Genomic DNA, 22398 nt, shown 5'->3' on the forward strand with positions numbered 1-22398 from the left:
TACAAGAGTCTAAGGGCCCCTTGTACGGTAGGCCCGTTGCCCTAGCAACCTTCGGAGTGTTAGCTGCCTAAACAATTCTAACACTAGATAATAAAGTCTATACTCCAGCGAGCCCCCAGGCAGCAATGAGAACCGCCCATTCTATTGTCAACGTATATGTAAATTTCTTCCCGAATAGGGAGGGCGTAGGATTCTGCGCAGGCTCAGTTGTTTCTGAGAAGGGCGCCTGGGAAAGGTGAGGGTAGAGCAACAGTGCGCATGTCGGGCTTTCTGCCTGTAGCTGTATGAGGAGTTGCCTAGGAGAGGTCTAGGCGTGAAGCGCCTGCGCGGTGCTTTGTTGCGCAGGCGCGCTAGGCGGCTGGGCCGTCAGCGATGGCAGGTGTTTGGGCCAGGCAATTGCGGGTTGCGATGTGGCACTGGGCGCTTCTGCTCTTGCTCTGCCTGGCCTTGTCTTCAGTGCAGGGGCTTTACTTTCATATCGGAGAGACGGAAAAACGCTGCTTCATCGAGGAAATCCCGGACGAGACCATGGTTATCGGTTAGCACTGGGTGGGGGGCAGTTCTTCACTTTCTATTCCGGCGCCGGCCCAGACTCTGACCCCGACTCTGACCTCTGACCTTCTGGCGCCGAAAGAAACCAACCCTTGGCACTGCCCCTGCCCCGGACCGGATTTCCTTAATGTCCCCCTATTCCTGTCTCCAATCCAGAATTATGTTGGTTGCAGCCCCCTTCTGGCCCCCAAACTCGTTTCCTTGGGGCTACCCGGGAATGTTAACTTGGTCCCAGAAGGGGTCTTTTTCTAGGCTCACCTATAATCCGTGGAAACCCCGGCCTCCTTCCCATCCGTAGCCATCTGGTAGCATTTAGCCCCAGTGGGACAGATGTCCTGGGGGACTGCTGCTAGATGTGTTATGACAGGGAACTCATCTGTCCTGCAGGGAATTACCGCACCCAGTTATGGGATAAGCAGACGGAGACCTTCCTGCCTTCCACCCCAGGACTGGGGATGCATGTGGAAGTGAAGGATCCAGATGGAAAGGTGAGATCCATTTGCAGGTCGTCTTGCAGGACTTTTTTTTTTTTTTTTTTTTTTTTAATCACCTGCCTCTCTATCTTCGAAGTCTATACCTTGTATCTGAAATCTTAGAATCCTTAGCTACCTTCAACTGTTATAAGCTTCATTTAAATCATCTGATTTAACTTTTTTTCTATCATGCATCTCTTTGGCAGGCTGATGAAACTTATGGCCCCTTGTCAGAATAATGTTTTTAAAATAGATACTATGTAGGATTTAAAAAGGAACTAAATTATGTTGAAACAGTTGTCAAAACATTAAAAAAAAACCCCAAAGTTGATCCCCTATCTCCTGTTAAGATTATTCTCTAGCTTAACTACTTTTTTTCAGTCTTCCTATAGATCTTTATTGATTTCCCCATTTTTAGTCTCTGAAATTATTTTCCATGTACTTTGTTTCTATATCTGATATTCCCTCTCCTAAAGAAAACTTAAGCTCTTCATGGGTAGGAAATTTGTTTTAAAATCTTTAGTATGTGCCACTGTGTCTTGTTTGCAATAGGCACTTAGCAAGGAATTAATTCATTAAACTGGTTTTGATCCAAACCAAGGATAGCTTCTATATAAGGCTCTCCATATCATAAACTGAACATTTGTGTGGCAGGCAGCAGACACTTAACTATTGGCCTCCCTGGATCACTCCTGGCTTCAGGAATTTGAGTTGGTTTTGTTTAGTTTGAAAGTTTTAAAATTATTTACTGCATGCAGTTCTACAGCAGGAATTGCAAAGATGAGTAAGAAGGCTTCTGCTTGCCTGGAGCCTAAGACTAGTTAGGGTCTTAAGTCCTAAGACTAGTTAGTCTTAACTAGTTAGTTAAGACTAGCTGCATATGATAAATATGCAGCTATAATTTAATAATGTTACAGGCCATAAGTGAAATATTATGGAGTTTGAAGAGGGAGAAGATTACATCTTAGAGGCTAGAGTTATCAGAAGAGGCTGCTCTTAAGAAATAACATTTGAGATGGGCCTTAAAGGATAGTTTGGACTTTCATAGTTGGATGTAGAAAGAAAGACATTTCAGATGGAAAGCAAGCTAGAGTAAAGGCATTGTGAGAAGAATAACATTTTTTCCAAACAGATAATCTAGTTTGATGGGATTGTGGGAGGAGTAGTGAGACATAAATTCAGTTGGGACCTGGTTGAAAAAGCCATTTGTACTTTATTAGGTCCGTACTGGGAACCCATTTAAGGGCTTTGAGCCACAGGTATAAAATTAGTAGAGTTATGGGTGGGAATAAGGATGTAGAGGGTGGTTGGGTTAGGTTTTCATTGTGTCAGTCTTTTACAGGTGGTGTTATCACGGCAGTATGGTTCAGAAGGCAGATTCACCTTCACCTCCCATACCCCAGGTGACCACCAGATCTGCTTGCACTCCAATTCTACTCGAATGACCATCTTTGCAGGCGGCAAACTAGTAAGGGAATCTGCCCTCTTTGAAGAATTACTCATTCCCCCAGATCTATTCCTTTCTGAGTAAAAGGTGGGGGCTGCTGTTATCTCTACATATGATATAATGCTAAGGAAATAAACATTAAAGAGGTTGGGAAAACTTCCTATCCCGGAGTTAGTGTTTCTAATACATATGGTAAAAAAAATTTTTTTTTTTTTAATGTACTCACTGGGACTGTTTTTAATGTCTAGGGTTAGCAAATCTTTAGAGACTACACTTATACATTCACTAAGACATCATTTGGTGGAGATCAGAATGGTTTGGTCTGCCTAGATTCCTAGTCCTGACATTATGCATGTTTGTTTTTTACCTAGAGGGTACATCTAGATATACAGGTTGGTGAGCATACCAACAACTACCCTGAAATTGCTGCCAAGGATAAATTAACAGAATTACAACTTCGTGCCCGCCAGTTGCTTGATCAGGTGGAACAGATCCAAAAAGAACAGAACTACCAGCGGGTAAGGGCAGTGTCTTTTCCTGGATGAAAGCTGATTTCTTCCTATACCAGCCAGAATCTGAACTTGAGTTTTTTCTGAGACTGGGGAATTCAGAACATGTTAGGAAGGAGATAGCATGGCATAGTGGGAAATGTGCAGGGCTTGGTGTCAGAAGACCAGAATTTGAGTTCAGGCTCCTAACACTTCTAGTTTTGTGACTGGGAAAAGTCACTAGAGTCTGTTTCCTCATATGTAAAATGAAGATAATATTTCTACTAATTAAGGTTTTTTATGAGGAAGGAGCTTTTAGTAAAGTGTTATATAAAGGTGATTATGATGATGATGATTACTATTGTGCAAAGCCAGACTTTCTATAACATGATAAGAGCAGTAATTTGGGTCCTCTTTGGGGCCCAATTTTGAACCTAATAATGTTGCCATTGCAACTAGAAGACCTTTGGAACTACAGTGCCAGAATATTATAGCAGGAAATTGCAGTGGGGAGGAAGAGAATCCCTTTAAACAAAAGGCAATAATTAGTATGTTATGGTGGGAAGATCCCTAAAAATCCCTAAATTCTCTAAGTGCTGAGTTTTTATAAGTGCCAATCCTAATTAGTTGTGTCACCTTTGGCAAGTCATATTATACTTTTGACCCCACTTTCCTTATTTTACAAATGAAGGAACTGGTCAAGATGATTACTGAGGTATCTTTCAGCTTTAAAAAACAAAACTCTCCAGGATTTGTATTTCCTGGAACAGAATTAATGATATAGAAGGGAGGAACCATGTTGTCTTAATCTTATAAATCACGTTCCTTATGGCTATAAATCTGTGTTTTATGTCTTTTACAGTATCGTGAAGAGCGATTTCGTATGACCAGTGAAAGCACCAACCAGAGAGTGCTGTGGTGGTCCATTGCACAGACTGTCATCCTTATCCTCACTGGCATCTGGCAGATGCGACACCTCAAGAGTTTCTTTGAGGCAAAAAAGCTGGTGTAAAGTTCTTTCCTGTACAACCCTTTTCCTTTCATCCCATTTACTTGGTACTTTCCCTCTATCACATCCTGGCTACTTGGATTTTGGATGAAAAACAATTGAGCATACATGCTCCTTTAGTTCAATGGCAGCCACACTAATGGGGCTAAGGTTAGTAGACACTGGACTACAGAGAAACTATCCCCATCTTTCCCAACGAAGGTCATAGGATACTGGTCAAAACATATACATAGCTCTTTCCATATTTTGTCAAAGAGCTTGAGCTAATCAGGACATAGCCTTGTTTTCATGACCTACCTTTTTCCATGTCCAAGCATCTCTCCTAAGCCTTTGATTAAGTAAATAAGCAAAGGCCATTCACCTGCTCCCTTAATTTCTGATTTTCTTTTACTGTGCCTATATCATGTGTTACTGAAGTAGCACAGATAGGACGCCCTAGCCTCATCACTATCCAGCTATTTCTGGCTTCACTGAGATGATCTCTGACTAAACAAGGGGGCAGGTCTCGGATACTAAGGGAATAAACTTTTTTTATATAACATATTTTTTGATATCTTTATTTTAACCTTGATATCTGAAATGTCACTGCCAATAAGAGTGATTGAAAAGGTCAATGCAGAATTGTCAGACTTCAGCATTTTTTAATTAACTACTGTGGCAATTCTCTGACTCTTCAATGAAAGTTCAAGAAGGTAGGGACCCAAGCAGACATTTCAGCCAATTGTTACTAAGGCCTCACCTATTAAATCATGCACAGACCCTTTGGATACTTTTGAGTCCCTTGTGAATATTAAGGGGATGTGAAGTTAAGAAGCTATGGAGTGATCAGTTGGAGGCAGCCATTTTTTTTCCCCTTTTCTCTCTCCCACAGAGCTGCTAACTGTTAAATTTTATTTAAGATGCAGTAAATATTTTCTCAGTGGTTCCCAGGTTCAGTTCTTTGTATGGATTTTCCAGTGAAATAAAACCTGTTCTGGTAACTTTGTGCTGTATGGGATGAAATAAAAGTTCTTTCTAGACCTGAAACCAAGCAGAATCATAGAGTATAGGAAACTTGATATGAAATATTCCCAAGGATGACTTGAAGCTGATCTTACAAAATCAAGTTGCTCATTAGGCAGGAAAGAAAGACCTGTGTCCTGATGTGTTTCAAAATATTTTACAAGTGTATTATAGACTTTCAAAGATTGTAAAATGAAATTTTCTATTAAACATTCAGATATCTATTTTCCCAGGGGCTTGGGCTGGCCCAATAGTTGCTCTTCTACCCTGATTATTTTTTGCTGCCTTAATCCACCTGTTTTATTCATAAACTTCTAAATCACACACTTTTCATGGTCCAGCAGCTGCTCTATCTGGAGAAAATTGTTTTTGCTGTGGATTAACTCTGTCTTTCACCATTGTCCTTCCTATTCACTGCAGCTATCTTTCTAGATTGTGAGTTTGATTTAGAAAGAATGGCTGGGGCCTAAAATATTTTTTCATCTCAAGTAGTTATTTCCATTTATTCAGCTCTCTTATCTCCAAATCCAGCTGCCTTAGACTGGCCCAGCCCATCTGTTTTGCCATGCTGTTTGTTGCTGTTAGAAATTAGTGCCACAGCCCATCTCCCTATTCCCATCATCCTCATAGCATTACAATTTTGGGATACCAGTGCAATAATAGATACCATTGAATAATATTGGGTTTACAAAATGTCAGGAGGAGTGTGGAGTTCAAATTCATCCTTAGATGCTTACTAGCTATATGATCTTGAACAAATCATTTAATCTCTGATTGCCTCAGTTTCCTCAATTATCAAATAATACTTAAAGAACTGTATCAAATGAGATAATATTTGTAAAATGCTTGGCACAGTGCCTAGAACATACTAAGTGCTTAATAAGTGCTTATTTCCTTCTTTCCTATGGAAATAACTGCTCCCAGATACATTTGTATTCTAAAAATTGCAACTAGATAGGAGAAAGTGCATTACTCCTTTCTTGGTGCATTAGTTGACTGGGGAAAAAGTGAAAGGTAAATTAGAGCAATAAGGATGAAAATATCTTTTACATCTGTGGATAGGTAATCACAAAATGAACAGTTTGTAAAAATTTTAAGTTTTTACACAAAACCAATGTACTTAGAAGGAAAGCAGATAACTGGGAGAACACTTTTGCCATAAGTTTCTCTTAAATCTTCTAATTTCCAAAGTATCTGGAGAACTGCTGCAAATTTAAAGTATGAAAACCATTCCCCAACTGATAGTCATAAGATATGAATAAGTAGTTTTCAGGGGAAGAAATTAAAGTTATCAACAGCTATGTGAAGACAATGTTCCAAAACAACTAAATGCAAATTAAAGCACCTCTGAGGTTCCACCTCCCACTGATAGGCAAAGTAAACAAAAAAAAAAAGACAAATTTGCTGAAGGAGCTACTTAATGTTGGTGGAATTGTGAATTGGTCAGGCCCTTCTGAAAGCAATCTGGAATTATGATGCCCCCAAAGCCATCAAACTGCATAGCCTTTATAATGCTGCTACTGGATCTATATCCTATGGTGGCAATTGGGGGGGGGGGCGGTGGCAGCATCAATTGGAAATTGGGAACTGACAAAATTGTGGTGTATGAGTAATGCAATACTACTATAAGAAATTAAGGGAACAGTTTTCAAAGAAACCTGGGAAGATTTTGTATGAAATGGTAGAGAGTGAAGTGAGCAGAACCAGAACAATTTTTATGTTAACATTGTAAATAACTTTGAAAGACTTGACTCTAATCAAGGCAACCAAACATGCTACTATCCCTTTCCTGACAGAAAATTTTTGTGCTCAGAGTGCATTTTGAGATCTATATTTTTGTACATGACCAAAGAAGAAATTTGTTTTTGACATGTTTGTTATAAGGAATTTGTTTTTCTTTTTCTATGGGTTAGGAAGAAGACAAGGTGGGGTTTTGTTAATTGAAAAAAAATTTATAAATAAAAAGTGGAGGCTGAGGAGTTGCTGAAGATGGGTGAGGAAGGAATATCTGTCCACAGCTTATGGTCAATAAACATTTTAGGAAGGGATAGCTGGAAAACAGAAGGGCGGAGGAGAGCAATGGTATCAGTTTGGAGATCAGTGTAGTGTGGTGTAAATAGCGAGAACTTCGCAGTCAAGCCTTTAGGTCAAATTCTGACTGCCACTATTTCTGAGTCTTTGAGCCAGTCATTTAAAATCTCTTTGGCCCTCCGTTTCTTACCAGACATCGGGGAATTAGTAATGCATTGGGAACAGACTCTCGGTAATAGCATGACATTGCAGGCATGGACTTGGTGTCAGAGGACGTGGGTTTAAGCGTAGCTGCTGCATTACAGGGAAACGGGAGCATGGAGTAGTTTCCGAGTTCTCTTTCACCTCCCGGTCTGTGATAGGATAACTAATATTATGTAAAGGGTTTGCTTTACAAATATCTCCTTTGCCCCCACAGCAAGCCTGGGAAGTAGGCGGTGTTCCCGTGGGTGGCAGACAGAGTGCTGAGCCTGGAGCCGGGAAAACCCGAGTTCTGATTCAGCCTTCGATAATTACGGGCTGTGTGACCGTGCAATTCAGAACCTCAGTGGGGCTCAGTTAGCACTTACCTCCCAGAGTTGTTGAGAGGACCAAAGGAGCTAATAATAGTAAAGTACTTAGCACGGCGTACGGAACATCGTGATCGCCACATAAATGCGCGCTGTTAGGGTTTTACAGAGGAGGAAACGGGCAAACAGCAGGTAAGTGACTTTCGCGGGGCGAGGCACCGACTCCGCATCTAAGGCCAGGTACGAACTCGGATCTGACAGCCCTCGGTGAGTTGAGGGGACTGATGCTTTCTCATGCTAAGAGCCAATCCAAATGCCTTTTTCCAGAGGAACTTCGACCAGAACCAGTAGGCAACAGAAATCTGATTGGTCCCTAGCCGAATTGTGTTCTTCCGGGACCGAGGCTACTCTCTTCAATCTGATTGGGCAGTGCTTTGGTCCCGCCCGCAGCGTTTAGCCAAGACTTCCTTCCGCGCATGCGTGTTGTCATTTCGCGGCAGTATGGCGGATTCCGAAGTTTTGGGCTTTGAGCACATGGGTCTGGACCCGCGGCTCCTGCAGGTACGGGGGCTCATTGCGGGAGGGCCGGTCGGGTGACGGAGTCGTGGGACAAGCGTTACTCATTCCTCCCCCGCCCCCGGATTTCCCCCTCCTCCTTGACGCGCTCTTCGGAGTGCCCCATCTGAAGCCAGCCGGCCTTCTGCAGCCGCCTGTGGCGCAGCCCTCTCCTCTTCCTTCCCCAGCGCTCTCTGCTCTGTCCTCCTCCAGGCCATCGCCGAGCAGGGCTGGGCCCGGCCCACGCTCATCCAGGAGAAGGCCATTCCGCTGGCGCTGGAGGGGAAGGACCTGCTGGCGCGGGCCCGCACCGGTTCTGGGAAGACCGCGGCTTACGCCGTTCCCCTGTTGCAGCATCTGCTTCATAGGAAAGCGGTATGACCGTCGGGACCCTTGGGGTGAGGGGGCCGAGGAAAGAAATTCTCCCATGAGACGTAGTTACCGGAATGTTCTCCTCATGCCGCCCGAGCCCCGTTTCTTAGTGCAGTATAACCCCGGGCAAGAGGCCGAAGTTCGCCTGTGCCTCAGTTTCCTCTTCTGTAAAACGAGGGGGTCGTGGCCTCTTAGAGCCTTTCAGCGCTAAATCTGTGATTCTAAGGGCTCACGGAGAAAAAAAAGGTTGGGCCTCACCTGGCACAGTGGTTACAAAAAGGTGGTGGGAAATGTTGGGAAATCAGGGCCTGCTTTTAAGTTTAGTCTGCATTTTTAATGTTTTTCAAGTTAAACAATTGGTGAAACAAATCAGGTTCCGACTTGTAGCTTGTGGGTTTCAGGGGTATCCGTGCCCTGGTTGGGAGTTGAACAATCCGTTCTGCCAGTTTTAGCTGGCTCCAGCACCCCCCCCCCCCCCCCCCTTCTGTGGAGCTCCATGTCAGTGATCCATGGGCTCTTGGAAAGGCAAGAGCTCTCTGTTTCACTAGTGCACCAGAACTAAGCCCCGCCCCGGGTAACCCTGGCCCGAAGGAAGGGAACTGGCTCTGCTCCTTGGGGAGCAGGTTGCTTTTGGAGGGGACATTTTTGTAGGGAATGTGGCCGCTGTAACTGAAGGTCAGTGCGAGGAAGTGGCGGAGTGGACCATGTGGTTTGATTTGGTGGTTTAAGTTCCTCGATGTGTGCTCTTACAGACGGGGCCAGTGATGGAACAGGCTGTTCGTGGCCTTGTTCTCGTACCCACCAAAGAGCTGGCCCGGCAGGCGCAGACCATGATCCGTCAGCTGACCGCGTACTGCGCCCGGGACGTGCGGGTGGTCGATGTGTCCGCTTCAGAGGACTTTGCTTTCCAAAGGTGGGTCAGAGGAATAAGGTTAGAAGAGAATCATCTAGAAGCGAAGGGTTAAGAATAGTGATGTAGTGCTTGTTTTCTAAAGTTCTTTTCATTTCATTTCCTTTGGTTTTGTCTATTTTGCATGTATTCTCCTCTGATGCTAAGTTCTTATCTTCCTGTAGGCCCTTGCTAATGGAGAAGCCCGACGTGGTAGTGGGCACACCTTCTCGGGTGCTCAGTCATCTACTGCAGGGAAACCTGAACTTGCGTGATTCCTTGGAGCTGCTTGTCATGGATGAGGCCGACCTGCTGTTTTCTTTTGGCTTTGAAGAAGAGCTTAAAACCCTGCTTTGGTAGGAGGAGGGGATGATTGTAGTTTGGGAAGAAGGGCTTTGGGTGGAGAAGGGGGATGAGATTGCTTTACTGCGTGGCCTTGGAGGCGCAGGGTAGGTGTTCAGGTGACTAGGAACTTGAGCTGTTTGAATGCCCAGGGGGGGAGCCTAATTGTTCTGTGTTCTTCTGCAGTCATCTACCTCGGATATACCAGGCCTTCCTCATGTCAGCTACTTTTAACGAAGATGTTCAGGCCCTCAAGGAGCTTGTATTGCATAATCCGGTGAGGCATAATGGAGGGAGGCTTTGGAATTGGAAAAAGCAATGACAGTTCTCCCAAAGTCCCTAACCTCTGCCATCCTGAACATTTCCTTCAAGGGGAAAATAAAGCCTATCAAAATGGTTCCCATCAGGTTTTTCTGACTCCAGGCCCAGCACTCTATTGACTGTCACCCATGGGAATATCACTTACTTCCTGAGATTGCTGTGGGGGCAAAATGAGATATTTATAAAGCAAACCTTCTATTATATCACAGACCTGGAGGTGAAAGAGAACTCAGAAACTCTGCATCCCCCTGTTTTCCATCTTTTTTCAGCCTGGGCCCTCCCCTGTCACAATAATCAGCAATCAGTACTAGTTCAGTTCTACCCCAGCTCCATTGTAAATATAGTTATGTACCAACTTCTGGCTGTGTGTCTATCAGCAAGCCACTTAAGCTCATTTAGTTCAGTTTCTTAATCAATGAAATGGGCATACCTCACAGTGATTTCAAGTGTAACTACTACTTCATTTGGTGATTTCAGAAATCTCCAGCTAACTTTGAGACATCTCAAAGTTGTTTTCCAATAGACATTTTAAACTTAATATGTCTAAAAGGGAACTCATTTATCTTTTTTCCTAAATTCTCCTTCCCTTCTATCCTCTGACTCCCTCAGTCCTGCAACGTAAAAGGTATTCTGTATTCCTCACTGTCTACTTCCCTCACGACCCTGACGCACCCCCCCACCCCCCTTTTAATTTGTTGCCAAGGCCTGTTTTCACTATTACAACATCTCTCAAATATGCCTCCTCCTCTTCTTGCCACCATTCTATTATCCTTCACGTCATGCTTGGATTATTGCAGTAGTCTTCCTTGAGTCTCTTCCCCATTCCAATACAGCCTCCATTCAGCCACTAAAGTGATTTTCTCAAAGTGCAGATCTGATTTTGTCAACCCCCACTCCAGTAAACTCCAGGGACTTCCTATTGTCTCTACAAGGAAATACAAAATGCCTCTCCTCCCTTCCTTTAAATACCAGTTACGATCCTACCTTCTACAGGAAGCCCTCCTCAGCCCCTTTTAATTTTGATGCCTTCCCTCTATTATTTCCTGTTTCATTTCCATATGTAGCTTGGTTTTTCTATATTTGCTTGCCTGTTGTCTTGTTCCTTAAATTATAAACTGCTTGACAGTAGGGATTGTGTTTTGCCTCATTATATAATCACTTCTTGCTTAAGCAAAGTAGATTGTTTTGCAGATCTCCCTCTCCTCTAGAAGCTCCTTCCTAAGATTCTTAGGCCTTAGTGACAGAGCAGTTTCACTGGCTGAAGCAGAAGATCCTTGGTTTGGGGCTGTACCTGTGCTGCTGCCACTGCTGCTGATTTTTGGGAGTCAAATTGTGTAATTTATTTGTAAATGTATATATAAAGGGAGAACTATTATCAGTTCCTAGCACAATGACTGAAACATCTTAGGTGCTTAGTAAATGTTTGGTGATGATTGATAGATGGTTGTAAAAAACTTTGCAAAATTTAAAGCACTCTGTACATGTCTATCATCATCATCTTTCAGTCAAAAATTAAGACAGTGGAGGAGGAATTTCAATATTCTATCTGTACATTGAACTAAAGGGCTTCTATATATTGATTGGGAAATTTCTGTGTTAGTATTTGTCTCTTGTCTTTCTTACCTGATCCTTTTGATCTTACCCTTTCTCCTCTGTAGGTAACTCTGAAGTTGCAGGAATCCCCGCTTCCAGGGCCAGATCAGCTGCAGCAGTTTCAAGTGATCTGTGAGACTGAGGAAGATAAATTTCTGTTACTCTATGCCCTGCTAAAGCTCTCTTTGTTGAGGGGCAAGTCCCTACTCTTCGTTAACACCTTAGAACGCAGTTACCGCCTTCGACTTTTCTTGGAGCAGTTCAGCATTCCTGCCTGTGTGCTCAATGGAGAACTGCCTCTGCGTTCCAGGTTTAGAGTCCTTGTGATTTGGGGCAAGATGGTAGAATTTGAGGGAGTGGAATCATATACCTGGGACTTCAGGGAACCAAAATAAGGGGGAGGTTGAATGCAAAACTTGGAGTTGATGAAAAGCCAGCTAACAGATACTACTGATCTGACTTGACATCTTGTCTTTGGCTGCAGGTGCCACATCATCTCACAGTTCAACCAAGGCTTCTATGATTGTGTCATTGCAACTGATGAGGAAGTGCTGGGAGCTCCTGTCAAGGGCAAACGCCAGGGCCAAGGATCCAAAGGGGAGAGGTAAAGGAGCTCCCTAAACTTCCTTAGTTCTCTATTCCCATCATCCTGTCATTTCTATCTTTTGGAAGAATGCCAAACTCTAGAGTGCATGGAATGGGAGTGAGGGCTAGTTTTTTTTTTCCTTGACTTTTTATAAGATTTCCAAGTGTTCTTTGCTTTGAATATGTGAATATTATTTTGGTTTTGGGCTCTAGGGTAGAGAGGAAGTTATGTAAATTGGATTGACAACATGAGAAAAAAATAGAAAAGGAAAGGAAAGGTTTAAACCAGATTTGAAGCAGCCAGTTGCAGTATTTGAGGGTGCTATTTGCACTCATTTTCAAGTGGGTGACATTCAAACAGTGGACTAACTGTGATGCATCTTCTGAAGGAACAGGAACGGTTTGATTTTAAAGATTTTCTTCACAGGTCTGCTGATACAGAATCGGGTGTGGCACGTGGCATTGACTTCCACAACGTCACAGCTGTGCTCAATTTTGATCTCCCACCTTCCCCTGAGGCCTACATTCATCGAGCTGGCAGGTAGATATGGTGCCAGGTTGTATGCAGAAGCCTTGAAGTGAAGGGGATTGTGGCCTAAATGCATCTTCTTTTCACAGGACTGCACGAGCCAACAACCCAGGAACAGCCCTGACCTTTGTCCTGCCCACAGAACGCCCCCAGCTAAAAGAAATTGAAGAGGCCCTTGGGGGAGGTAAAAGCTGGGGTCCCTTGCAGGTTTCTTCTTATCCTCCCCTTAAAAGAAGTAGAACCATCCCAAGTTGAATTACTAACACAGAAAGGGAAAGGAATGTATCGACTCCTTCGTGGGCACAAAGACGAGGCCTCAAATAGCTTGTTCTACCATTGATCTTTCCTGCTGTAATAGCATGTCAAAGACCTTAAGGAGCCAATCCAAATCAAACTCTTCCCTTCATCTCTTTCTTGTACTACCTCCAGTCAGTTAAATGACTTGATCAGAGTTACAACCAGTATGTATCAGAGGAAAGTCTTGGAACTCAAGTGATCCAGAATTTGAAATTATTTCTCTATATACTTCAGCATGGTGACTATCTGCAGGAGTAGTATGCTAAATGGCTTTTTTTGGGGGGCAGATTTTGAGAAAGGGTTGAGATCCAAGAATGCATTCTCTCTAATTGATTTTTCATATATATATATATATATATATATATATATATATATATATATGTAAGTTTGCTAGTGGGTTAAATCAGCGAAAGATATGTGTGAAGTACCCTAGTATATTTGAGAAGTTATGAGTATGGATTAAGGATTTGTTTGTTATTTTGTTTGTAAGTGAGTTAAGTTCAGTGGCCATTAAGATGCCTAACACTGTTACAATGAGGGCGGAGAGAAGTGTTAGTGTATCAGCACCAGAATTTGTTGGACATTTACTATATATAGCACACAGGGCTAAGTGTTGGAGTTAGAAAGAGAGAGGTACAAGATAAGGGCCCTTCCTTCAAGGATCTAGTTGGGTAAATGGGACAGCTACATATTTAACAAAAGCTAAATAGCAATATTGCCTAGTATATGAAAGTACTTGAATGAATGGATACACCCAAGTACTGTTGGAGTTCAGAGGAGAGCTGAGGATTTGGGTGAAAGTAGGTAGCACCAAAAAAGTATGGAGAAATGCCTTTTTATTCTTCATTGGGCTAATTCTTGGATTGGCTGCCCTGTTCTGTTACATGTTAAAAGCCTTTTAGCTATTGTAGGATCTCACATGTTGTTCTGTCCACAGAGAGTACAGAGTCCATGTTTCTTCCCTACCAGTTTCGAATGGAGGAGATTGAGGGTTTCCGATATCGCTGCCGGGTGAGCTGGGGGCATTCTGTACAGCTCTGGGAGTTGAGAGTGCCAGGCTTTAGGTACAAGGGATAACAGTGGGTTCAGTACTGGGCCAATTGTCTTATCTACATCCCTAACCAGCATGGTTCTTCTCCTCTGTTCAGGATGCCATGCGTTCTGTGACAAAACAAGCCATTCGGGAAGCAAGACTGAAGGAAATTAAAGAGGAACTTCTACACTCAGAGAAGCTCAAGGTGAGGAAGTGTGGGTCATGTTTGGGGGGGTGGAGAGCAGGGTCAGGGAAGTGTGAGGTCTGGCATTGTTCTTGTGGTAAGGAATGGACATCTGTGCTACAGAATGGAGTTTGGGTATTATTTAGGGCTCAGTGGGGCCTTATGAGTTAAGGGCCTTAAGAGTAATGTGACACCGCCACGGAGGATAAAACAGGTTGGAAAAATTAGACTTTGGTTTATTTGAACTCTGTGTATTTGTTATAAGGTAGGAGGAGAGCTGATTGTAGTAATAAGTACTCTTACTACTAATAAATAATGCTATAGTTATAATACTACTTGTAAGTAGTATTATCAGTAAGTATAACATGCTTATTATAATAAATAATAAATATATAAATGTAATAACCCTCTTGCCCCAAAAAGAACATGAATAAAAAACATTTTTTTTAAATGGAAGAAAACAGTGCAGAAAAGAACACCCAAATGCAACAATCTTGTTGATGCCTTGGTAAATTTAATATTCATATACTTAAGCTATACATAAATTCCGTTTCTTAAATAATCCACTTTCCTTATTAGCTGATGCTTAAGTTTCCAATAAAAGAGAACTTAAAAAAAAAAAGACTTCCATGGTAATCCATCTTTTCTTTGTTCCAGACTTACTTTGAGGACAACCCTAGGGACTTACAGCTCTTGCGACATGACCGGCCCCTGCACCCTGCAGTGGTGAAGCCTCATCTTGGTCATGTTCCTGACTATTTGGGTAAGACTCGCTTAGGTGGTTGATATGGCCAATGAAAACCATGAGCTAATGAAGTGGAAGATGGAAACTTCTTGGCGTGGGAGAATAATGTCCCTGGCAGATAGCAGGGGAGAGGACTTTGGATCAGAAAGGTAGCCTACAAGTACTTGTCAAATGTCCTCTCTTCCCATTGGGGAAATATTTTTAAAAGTACAAGGAAAAAGTCCACACTCTGGGTTCATGGGTTTAGCTAGGGAAACAGAACTAACACTTGTGAAACTTTGGGGACTAATTGATATTAACTAGTACTGACTGGAATCACAGTAGGATCTCTGGAAAGGAAGAGCTCATTGTAGCTGGAGTAACTTGGGAGAGATTTCCTTGAGAAACTGGGGAGTGATGTAGTAGAAAGAAGTCAGTATTAGAATTGAGCACCTGCATTGGAATCCCATCTCCTTTACTACTTCTGGTTGTAGTTCATTTCTGGACCTTGGTTTCCTCTTCTGTAAAATGAGAAAGTTGGACTGGATGATTGCTTAGGACTTATCTCTTTCAGTCTGATCTTGAGTTCTTCATGTACTGTCAAATCCAGTTGCTTATGTTAACATGGTTTGGCAGAACTGATTATTTGGTTTGTGGATTTTTTTTTTTTTTTAAGTGAAAATACTGAGGTAGGATTGAGTTTTTTGGAAGCAATTATGTTAAAATGTATCCATTAAAACAATAATTATGAGTGTTGAAAAATAAAAGTGGATTTGAATTGGAATTTCTCAGGAAAGTAAATTTTGTATATATAGAAGAGAGTGTTCTAGTTAGGAAGAATGGCAATAGCAAAGGTGTGCTAAGAAATATATCTAGTGTTTAGAGAATAACAAATAGGCTAGTTTTGCTTAAGTAGAAGGTTCCCATGATAAGATACTGCTTCAAAACTTGTAGGAGTTCTGGGCAGCTAGGTAGCTCAGTGGATAGCTATCATCAGCCCTAGAGTCAGGAGGATGACCTGAGTTCAAATGCAGCCTCAGATACTTATTAGCTATGTGACCCTGGGCAAGTCATCTAACTCATTTGCTCCCCCCCAAAAAAAAAAATGATAAATAACAGAAAAGGCCCTTTAATTAAAGGGCTGGAGAAAGCTTCCTGTAGAAGGTGAGAATGTGGTTGGGACTTAAAAGAACCTAGGGGGATCAGTAGTCCAAGTGAAGGAGGGAAAGCATGCCAGGTATGAGGGACAGCTAGAGAGAATGTTCATATCAAGTAACAGAGTGTCTTGTTTGTAGAACATCAAAGAGGCCAGGATTGAAATGTGCGTGTAAGAAGCCTGGAAAGGTAGGAAGTGCCAGGTTGTGAAAGGTTTTGAAGATCCAATAAAGCATTTTGTATTTGATCAAGTTCTCATTTTTGAATTCAAGGATGTGGGTTCTGAGTTCAAATCAATAGCTTTATGGTCTTAGGCTTTATCCATGAACCACAATTTTCTCATCTGTGGCATGAGAATATTGTACTAGATGGCCTCTGAGAATCCTTCCAACTTTTGAACATAAAAATCTATGTCCAGCAAGCAGTGTGTAATTTGAAATTTGACTTCTTGAGATCAGACCTAAAGATAGAGATTTAGGAACCCGTCAACTAGTAAACATTTAATAATTACCTACTTCAGATGAGAGAAAGATTAAAAAGAATCAATAAAGTAGATCAAAATAACACTGAATTCAATTTTTGGACCTGATGCATTTGAGATGCTTACTGGAGACTCAATTTAAAAAGATGAAGGAAGAGACCAGGGAGAGTATTGCATTTTTAGATTTGGAAGTTGTCTACAAAGAGATGATAATGAAATTTATGGGAACTAATAAGTTCACTCAGTAAAAGAGTAAAGAGAAAGGAAAAGAGGCCAATTGTCAACAAGTTTACTCACTATAAGAGTGTAAGGAGAGAAAAGAAAAGAGCCCAATTGTCCTTTTGGACAAATAAGAAAACTGAGACACCACCTGACTTGTCATTGGTAGATCTCAGACTAAGCACCAGGGCTCCTGCTCCAGAGTTGGCCTCTCACTCCTCCATCTTTTTTCTCCCTCCACCTTGAGAAAAAGGAGAATCAAAGGTGCAATTAGACTTGCAGGAGAGAGCATGTGGCAGCACTAACAGGGGATAGACCTGCCCATCTTTTATTTTCTTTCTGGGTTCTTTGCCAAGGAAAATGATCTTTGGACTGAAGATTGGGAAGGACAGAACACAAATAACTAATAGAGACTTGATACTCAAGATAAATAGATTAAAAAAAAATAGACTCAAAAAAAATTGAGAGGATACTTCCTCAGTGCCCTTGATGAGTTCTGGGCAGCAAGAACTGGCAAATATTATTGCTGTCGGTGAACTTTGAAAGACCATAGAGTATTTTTAATTCCTCTACCTTGAGTTTTATTTATTCTTTGCTGCAAAACAACCCTTTGGTTATAAAAAGGTCTTTGTGTTAATAAATTCCTAGCCAGTCTTCAAAACCAAAAAAGAGAAACAGATTGTGGCGAATTAGAGGAGATGGTGTAAAATTGACGAAAGGCAAATATTTTCCTGATTCTCAAAAAAGACAAGAGAATGGAATCTGTAACTATATGTTTGTTTTTGTTTTTGTTTTTTGATTTAGCAAATTTGACTTAGATTCCTGGCAAAATTCTAGAACATAAAACAAAAATGAGATAGATTGGAAAAGATCTGCAGGTTGACATAAGAGAAACTTCCATAAGAAATGAGCTGTTTCCAGAAGTAATGGTTTCCCCTTCCTTTGAAACCCAGTCATTGAATAAACATTTATTCTGTACCTACTGTGGTACTGTTAAGGGCTGGGGATACAAAGAAATGAAGAGGATAGTCCCTACCTTCTAGAGGCTCACCTTGTGCTGGAGTGGGTGGGTGCAGGGTCCTTGGCCCAGGAATGTGATAAAGTCTTGCTGCTGTTGGGAGGTGATGAGGTGACTACACTAAGCACCTTCCTTAAATGGAAAATCTGGGAGAAGCTCTTCCTAGGGCGTTTAGAGTTTCTTCAGTCTTATCAGCCTGTTGGTTGCGTGTTTAAGAAGGTAACTTCCTGGAGAGGGTAGAGACTGTCTCACGCACTTTCTGTATCTCCAGTACCTGGCACATAATAGTGGCTCAGTAAATACTTAATTGATTAGTAATGGAGAAGGAATCCTTGTTCAGTTCCAGGATGTCCCTTTGTGGTTTCTTCAATGATTCCCAGCTCCAGTATTCTTTCTATTAGAATATGTTGGGAAATGAATAAGAATTATGAGCCAGGTCAGGATGGTTCTGTGATCTTTTCCCACTATGTTTTGTGACTTGAGAACAGGAATGGAAATGGAAAAAGTAGAAGTTATGGGAGGAAGGTCAAAGAGAATTAGGACCATGGCCAGTGGTCACTTGTTATATCTGGAATGGACAGGAAATTAGGGTGGGAGGGCACACCTCTCAAGTCCAGAGGGCTGCCCTTGTAGCAGTCTCAGGTGCATATTGCTAAAGGTCTGTTTTTCTTTATTCCCTAGTCCCCCCCACACTTCGTGGCATTGCCCGCCCTCACAGCAGACGGAAGCGGAACAGACCCTTCACCTCTCACAGGAAATTGAAGGTATCTCCCTTGCATGGGTTCTGGTTAGGGATCACGGTCCTAGAGTATTGACTCTTTCCCTTTCCTGCCATGTAATAGGAGCAGAGAAAAGAGGCCTTATCACTGCCTCAGGCTCAGAAGCCTGGAAGAAACCTGGTGGGTGGGTTGTGTGGGCCATGAACTTATGACTAGATATTGTTGGGGTATCAGAATAGGGACTTGGATTTTTTAAAAAAATCCTTCTCTTCCCCCTATTTTTTTTTTCTTTGTTTCCTCACTAGAGAATATGAATACAGTGGCAGGAAAAGGGGAGAGGAGGGAGGGAAGGGAATAGAAAAATAGAATGGGGTTAGTGTACAGAGGAGTAGAGGGGAAGCAGCTAGTAAGAAAGAAGGCACAAAGGGCACTCTTCATTTGTAAAACAGCCGCTCAAATGAAATGATTCTGAGGTCTCCCTAGCTCTGCTAGCCGCTGTGACAGTGAATTGCTTCTCTTGCCTTGCATCCTTTGGACTGAGATTTTAAAATTTCCTACCCAGGGGACTCATCATTCTTCTGCCAGAGAATGATTGTCCTTAATACCTTCTTTCTTCCACAGGCTCCAAAAACACAGAACCCCCTTCGAAGCTTCAAGTACACCAGGAAGAAGCCAAGGACCCCTGCCACTTCAGCCAAGTGCTCCTGAGGTAGTCCTCCCAGTGCTGGGCCTGAGTGCCACACGTTGCTCCATTGCTTGGGAGCTGGCTGGCCCTGTGCTGTAAAGTGACTGTTGGATGCAGTGTGGGATCTGCTAGAGAGACTTACACTCCCAAGGGCCCGATAGAGAAAGCTGCCAGCCTCGGCTCTTAGTGCCATGGAAGATTCTGCCTCCTGGCTGCAGCCAGCTCTCTCCCTCCTCTGCCAACAGGAGCCACCATGCATAGGCTCATAGAGCTGCAAAAAATCCCCTGAACTTCACTGAACAATGGGAAGCTGTAAATGAGTGGAATGAAATACACCCAGATTCTCCAAACTCAGTGCTGCATTGACTTCTGCTTATACCTAAGCATCTCTGCTCCCCAAGATTGACAATAAATTATGCTCTTCTCCCAACTCTCAGACTCACTGCCCAAGACCACATGTCCCAGTCTCAGGTGTGGAGCTATGACTTCCGGGTGTACACATGTTTCTTGCCCATTTTCAGGCCTGGGTTTTACTCTCACACTTGATTAAGAAGCTGATTCCCAAGAACTATATTTCTTATCATTTGAGGTTGCTACTCTGTCTTTTTGCTATCCATGGAGAAATTTCCATTACCATTGAAATGTGGAAGCCTTATTCTTATTTGAGCTTTCTTTATGAGGGGGGAAAAATGGTCTTTATGAAGAACTAGATTTGGAGTCAGAATTCAAATCCCTGCTCTGCCACTTTATGAAGGTATGGCCTTGGGCAAGGAATTTTAACTTTTCTGGCTTCAGATTCCTTCTCTCTAAAACAATAAGGTTGATTAGATGGTCTCCAAGGTCTGGTTTATCTCTAAAACACCTGAGAGGGAGTGTTTTCTTGGTAAAAGGTCCCCTGCTTGTGCCTCCTAGTAGCAGTAGACCCTCTCGTTCCCTTTCTCCAACAATCATAAGAGTAGATATCAGTTATGGGGGTGAGCTTCCTTTGTAGATAAAAAGGGTTACTCTATGGGGCAGGGTGCTATCCCAGTGATGATTCAGCAGAGCCACCACAGCCACACACTCATTACAGAATTATCTTTTCCTAGGCTTATCAGGTATTACAAGGCCAGGTAGGAGCTATTAAATTAACTTTTAGGAAGATGGGAACATGAGGAAAATGCATGGATTAGTGGGGACAGTGACCTAGAAGATAAACTCAGATTTAGATACAGTCAGGAATCATCAAACTGACAGAGATCATCTCAAAGCTTTTGTCTGTAGAGGTAGTCAAAGTGCCCTGCTTCAAGCTACATTTCCTATTAACTTTATGATTTTTTTTATTCCCCCCTGAGACTGGGGTTAAATGACTTGCCCAGGGTCACACAGCTAGGAAGTGTTAAGTGTCTGAGACCAGATTTGAATTTGGGTCCTCCTGAATTCAAAGCTGGTGCTCTATCCACTGTGCCATGTAGCTGCCCCCTAACTTTATGATTAAGAAGGAAATGGAAAAAGATGCCCTGTGGCCTTAGTGGAGACTGAATAGGACTGATGCATATACTGAAGAGAGAATAGAAAGGGCAGCTGGGGACAGCAATATTTATCTAGACTTGGAAAAGTACAATTGTGAGGTAGAAGAGGTAAAAGACCTGACCCTTCACAGTGAGTTGACACGATTTAGTCACACTTAATTCAATAAATAGTTAGTTATTAAGCACCTGCATTAGCTCTTTGTGAACCTCTGAGGTACTCAGGCTATGGATTTTAATAAGACATTTTCACAGGTATAATGCTAGATGATGGAAGTACAAAGAGAGAAATGAATCCTTACCCTCAAAGAACTTAAATTCTACTGTAGCACTAAAGCATCCTCCCACATAAGTATATGCAAAATAGTTTTGGGAGGGGGGGGGAAAGGAAGCCATGATCACAGAAAAAAGGTTCAGATTTTGGGAACAGGATGCTGTTCCCTCTCAGATCTCTGGATCTTGGGAAGAGAAAGTAATTTGGTAAAAAGGAGCTGGGTGAGTTCCAGTGGATGGGGAGGATGATCACCTTGTCTAGTAGGTGTCACCTGAGCTGTGCTCTGGACAGATCTAAGGATTCCAAGAGAGCAACATGTGCAGTCTGTGCAGAGGCAAGGAGACAGAAATGTTGGGTACAAGGAGGAGTATGTTGCTACTAGACTTCTGGGAGGTAGTAAGAACGGAGAAGGAGTTGCTGCTGCAAACAAAGGAGGCTATTCTTTGACCTGAGAGCTCACTGTTAGGCCTCTGCCACGTCAACATTGAAGACAAAAATGATATGTTGGGGCAACTAGGTGGTGCAGTGGATAGAGCACGGGCCCTGAAGTAGGAGGACGTGAGTTCAAATGTGACCTCGGACACTTAACACTTCCTGGCTATGTGACCCTGGGCAAGTCACTTAACCCCAACTGCCTCAACAACAAAAAAAAAGGTGCTGAAAAACAGTAAAAATATATAAAAATGTATGTGCTGAAATATTCATTATGTGAACTTGTTTTGGTAGCAAAAAACCCGTAACAAAGTAGGTACCTAGAGATTGGAAAATGGCTTAACAAATTGTATACAAATATACTGAAAAATTAACTATGCCTTAAGAAACAACCATGATTGAAAACCTTCATAAACTGACAGTATAGTAAGCAGGAAAATTAAATGTACATAGTGACAATAATTTAAGTGGAGAATATAATGAAACCAAACCTGATGTGTTAAGTAAAGGTTTAAGGAAAAAATGAATTTCAGAGAAAAAAAGTGACCCTTGCCAAGGCCGACCCCTCTGTGTCAATATTCCCAATTCTCTAATCACCCTACTTCTTCCCTAATAGTGAATCAACAAGCATTCATTAGATGCCTAGTGTGTTAGCCTCACTTAATTCTCGGCCCACTATGTTGATTTTCTGAAAACAAACAAACAAATTTGAATGTTCTTTCAGGCTATTTTATTTTTTCCTTAGCCAAACTAGCCTATGCTTTTTATTTTCTAGTAAATTTGTTTTTAATACATGTTACTTTATGAATCATGTTGGGAGGGAAAAATCATGGGGGAGAGAGAAAAAAGAAAAAGTGAACATAGCATGTATTAATTTACAATCTCTTTAGTTCTTTTTTTTGGATGCAGATGGCATTTTCTGACCAAGGTCTATTGGATTTGCTTAAGAATCAAGCCTTTTATAGTTGGTCT

The 22398-nt window shown here is 42.2% G+C and overlaps 2 protein-coding genes across 5 annotated transcripts; both read left to right on the top strand.

Moving 5' to 3' along the window:
- Positions 1-214: 214 nt before the first annotated feature.
- TMED4 (transmembrane p24 trafficking protein 4) lies at positions 215-4949 on the top strand. 3 transcript variants are annotated; one of them, XM_074288450.1, is made up of 5 exons: positions 215-538; positions 940-1040; positions 2368-2493; positions 2844-2990; positions 3823-4949. In XM_074288450.1, the coding sequence occupies exons 1-5, from the start codon at positions 373-375 to the stop codon at positions 3970-3972; spliced, it is 690 nt and encodes a 229-aa protein (XP_074144551.1). In that variant the 5' UTR covers positions 215-372; the 3' UTR covers positions 3973-4949. The 3 variants fall into 3 exon arrangements, with proteins under 3 accessions (XP_074144551.1, XP_074144553.1, XP_074144552.1); XM_074288452.1 differs by having other exon boundaries at positions 353-579; positions 906-1040; XM_074288451.1 differs by having other exon boundaries at positions 361-581; positions 883-1040.
- Positions 4950-7958: 3009 nt separating this feature from the next.
- Positions 7959-19642, top strand: DDX56 (DEAD-box helicase 56). 2 transcript variants are annotated; one of them, XR_012486209.1, is made up of 14 exons: positions 7959-8072; positions 8280-8441; positions 9191-9351; positions 9513-9683; positions 9856-9946; positions 11649-11893; positions 12068-12187; positions 12596-12709; positions 12787-12881; positions 13932-14058; positions 14143-14232; positions 14869-14974; positions 18490-18572; positions 19149-19642. XR_012486209.1 is itself a non-coding variant. In XM_074288449.1 (14 exons), exons 1-14 carry the CDS (start codon positions 8013-8015, stop codon positions 19233-19235), a joined length of 1659 nt encoding a protein of 552 aa, XP_074144550.1. In that variant the 5' UTR covers positions 7963-8012; the 3' UTR covers positions 19236-19642. The 2 variants fall into 2 exon arrangements, 1 of the variants encoding a protein (XP_074144550.1); XM_074288449.1 differs by having other exon boundaries at positions 7963-8072; positions 13932-14005.
- The last annotated feature ends 2756 nt before the right edge of the window (positions 19643-22398 follow it).

Source organism: Sminthopsis crassicaudata, chromosome 2 (genome assembly GCF_048593235.1).
Source record: "Sminthopsis crassicaudata isolate SCR6 chromosome 2, ASM4859323v1, whole genome shotgun sequence".
NCBI lineage: Eukaryota > Metazoa > Chordata > Mammalia > Dasyuromorphia > Dasyuridae > Sminthopsis > Sminthopsis crassicaudata.

Excerpts from the sequence above, each read along its gene's own strand:
- TMED4 (XM_074288450.1), top strand. The coding sequence starts at position 373 with ATGGCAGGTGTTTGGGCCAGGCAATTGCGGGTTGCGATGTGGCACTGG. Across the intron at positions 1,041-2,367 it reads TGAAGGATCCAGATGGAAAG|GTGGTGTTATCACGGCAGTA; the intron begins GTGAGATCCATT and ends AGTCTTTTACAG. Across the intron at positions 2,991-3,822 it reads AAGAACAGAACTACCAGCGG|TATCGTGAAGAGCGATTTCG; the intron begins GTAAGGGCAGTG and ends TGTCTTTTACAG.
- DDX56 (XM_074288449.1), top strand. The coding sequence starts at position 8,013 with ATGGCGGATTCCGAAGTTTTGGGCTTTGAGCACATGGGTCTGGACCCG. Across the intron at positions 12,188-12,595 it reads CAAGGATCCAAAGGGGAGAG|GTCTGCTGATACAGAATCGG; the intron begins GTAAAGGAGCTC and ends TTTTCTTCACAG. Across the intron at positions 14,233-14,868 it reads TACACTCAGAGAAGCTCAAG|ACTTACTTTGAGGACAACCC; the intron begins GTGAGGAAGTGT and ends TCTTTGTTCCAG.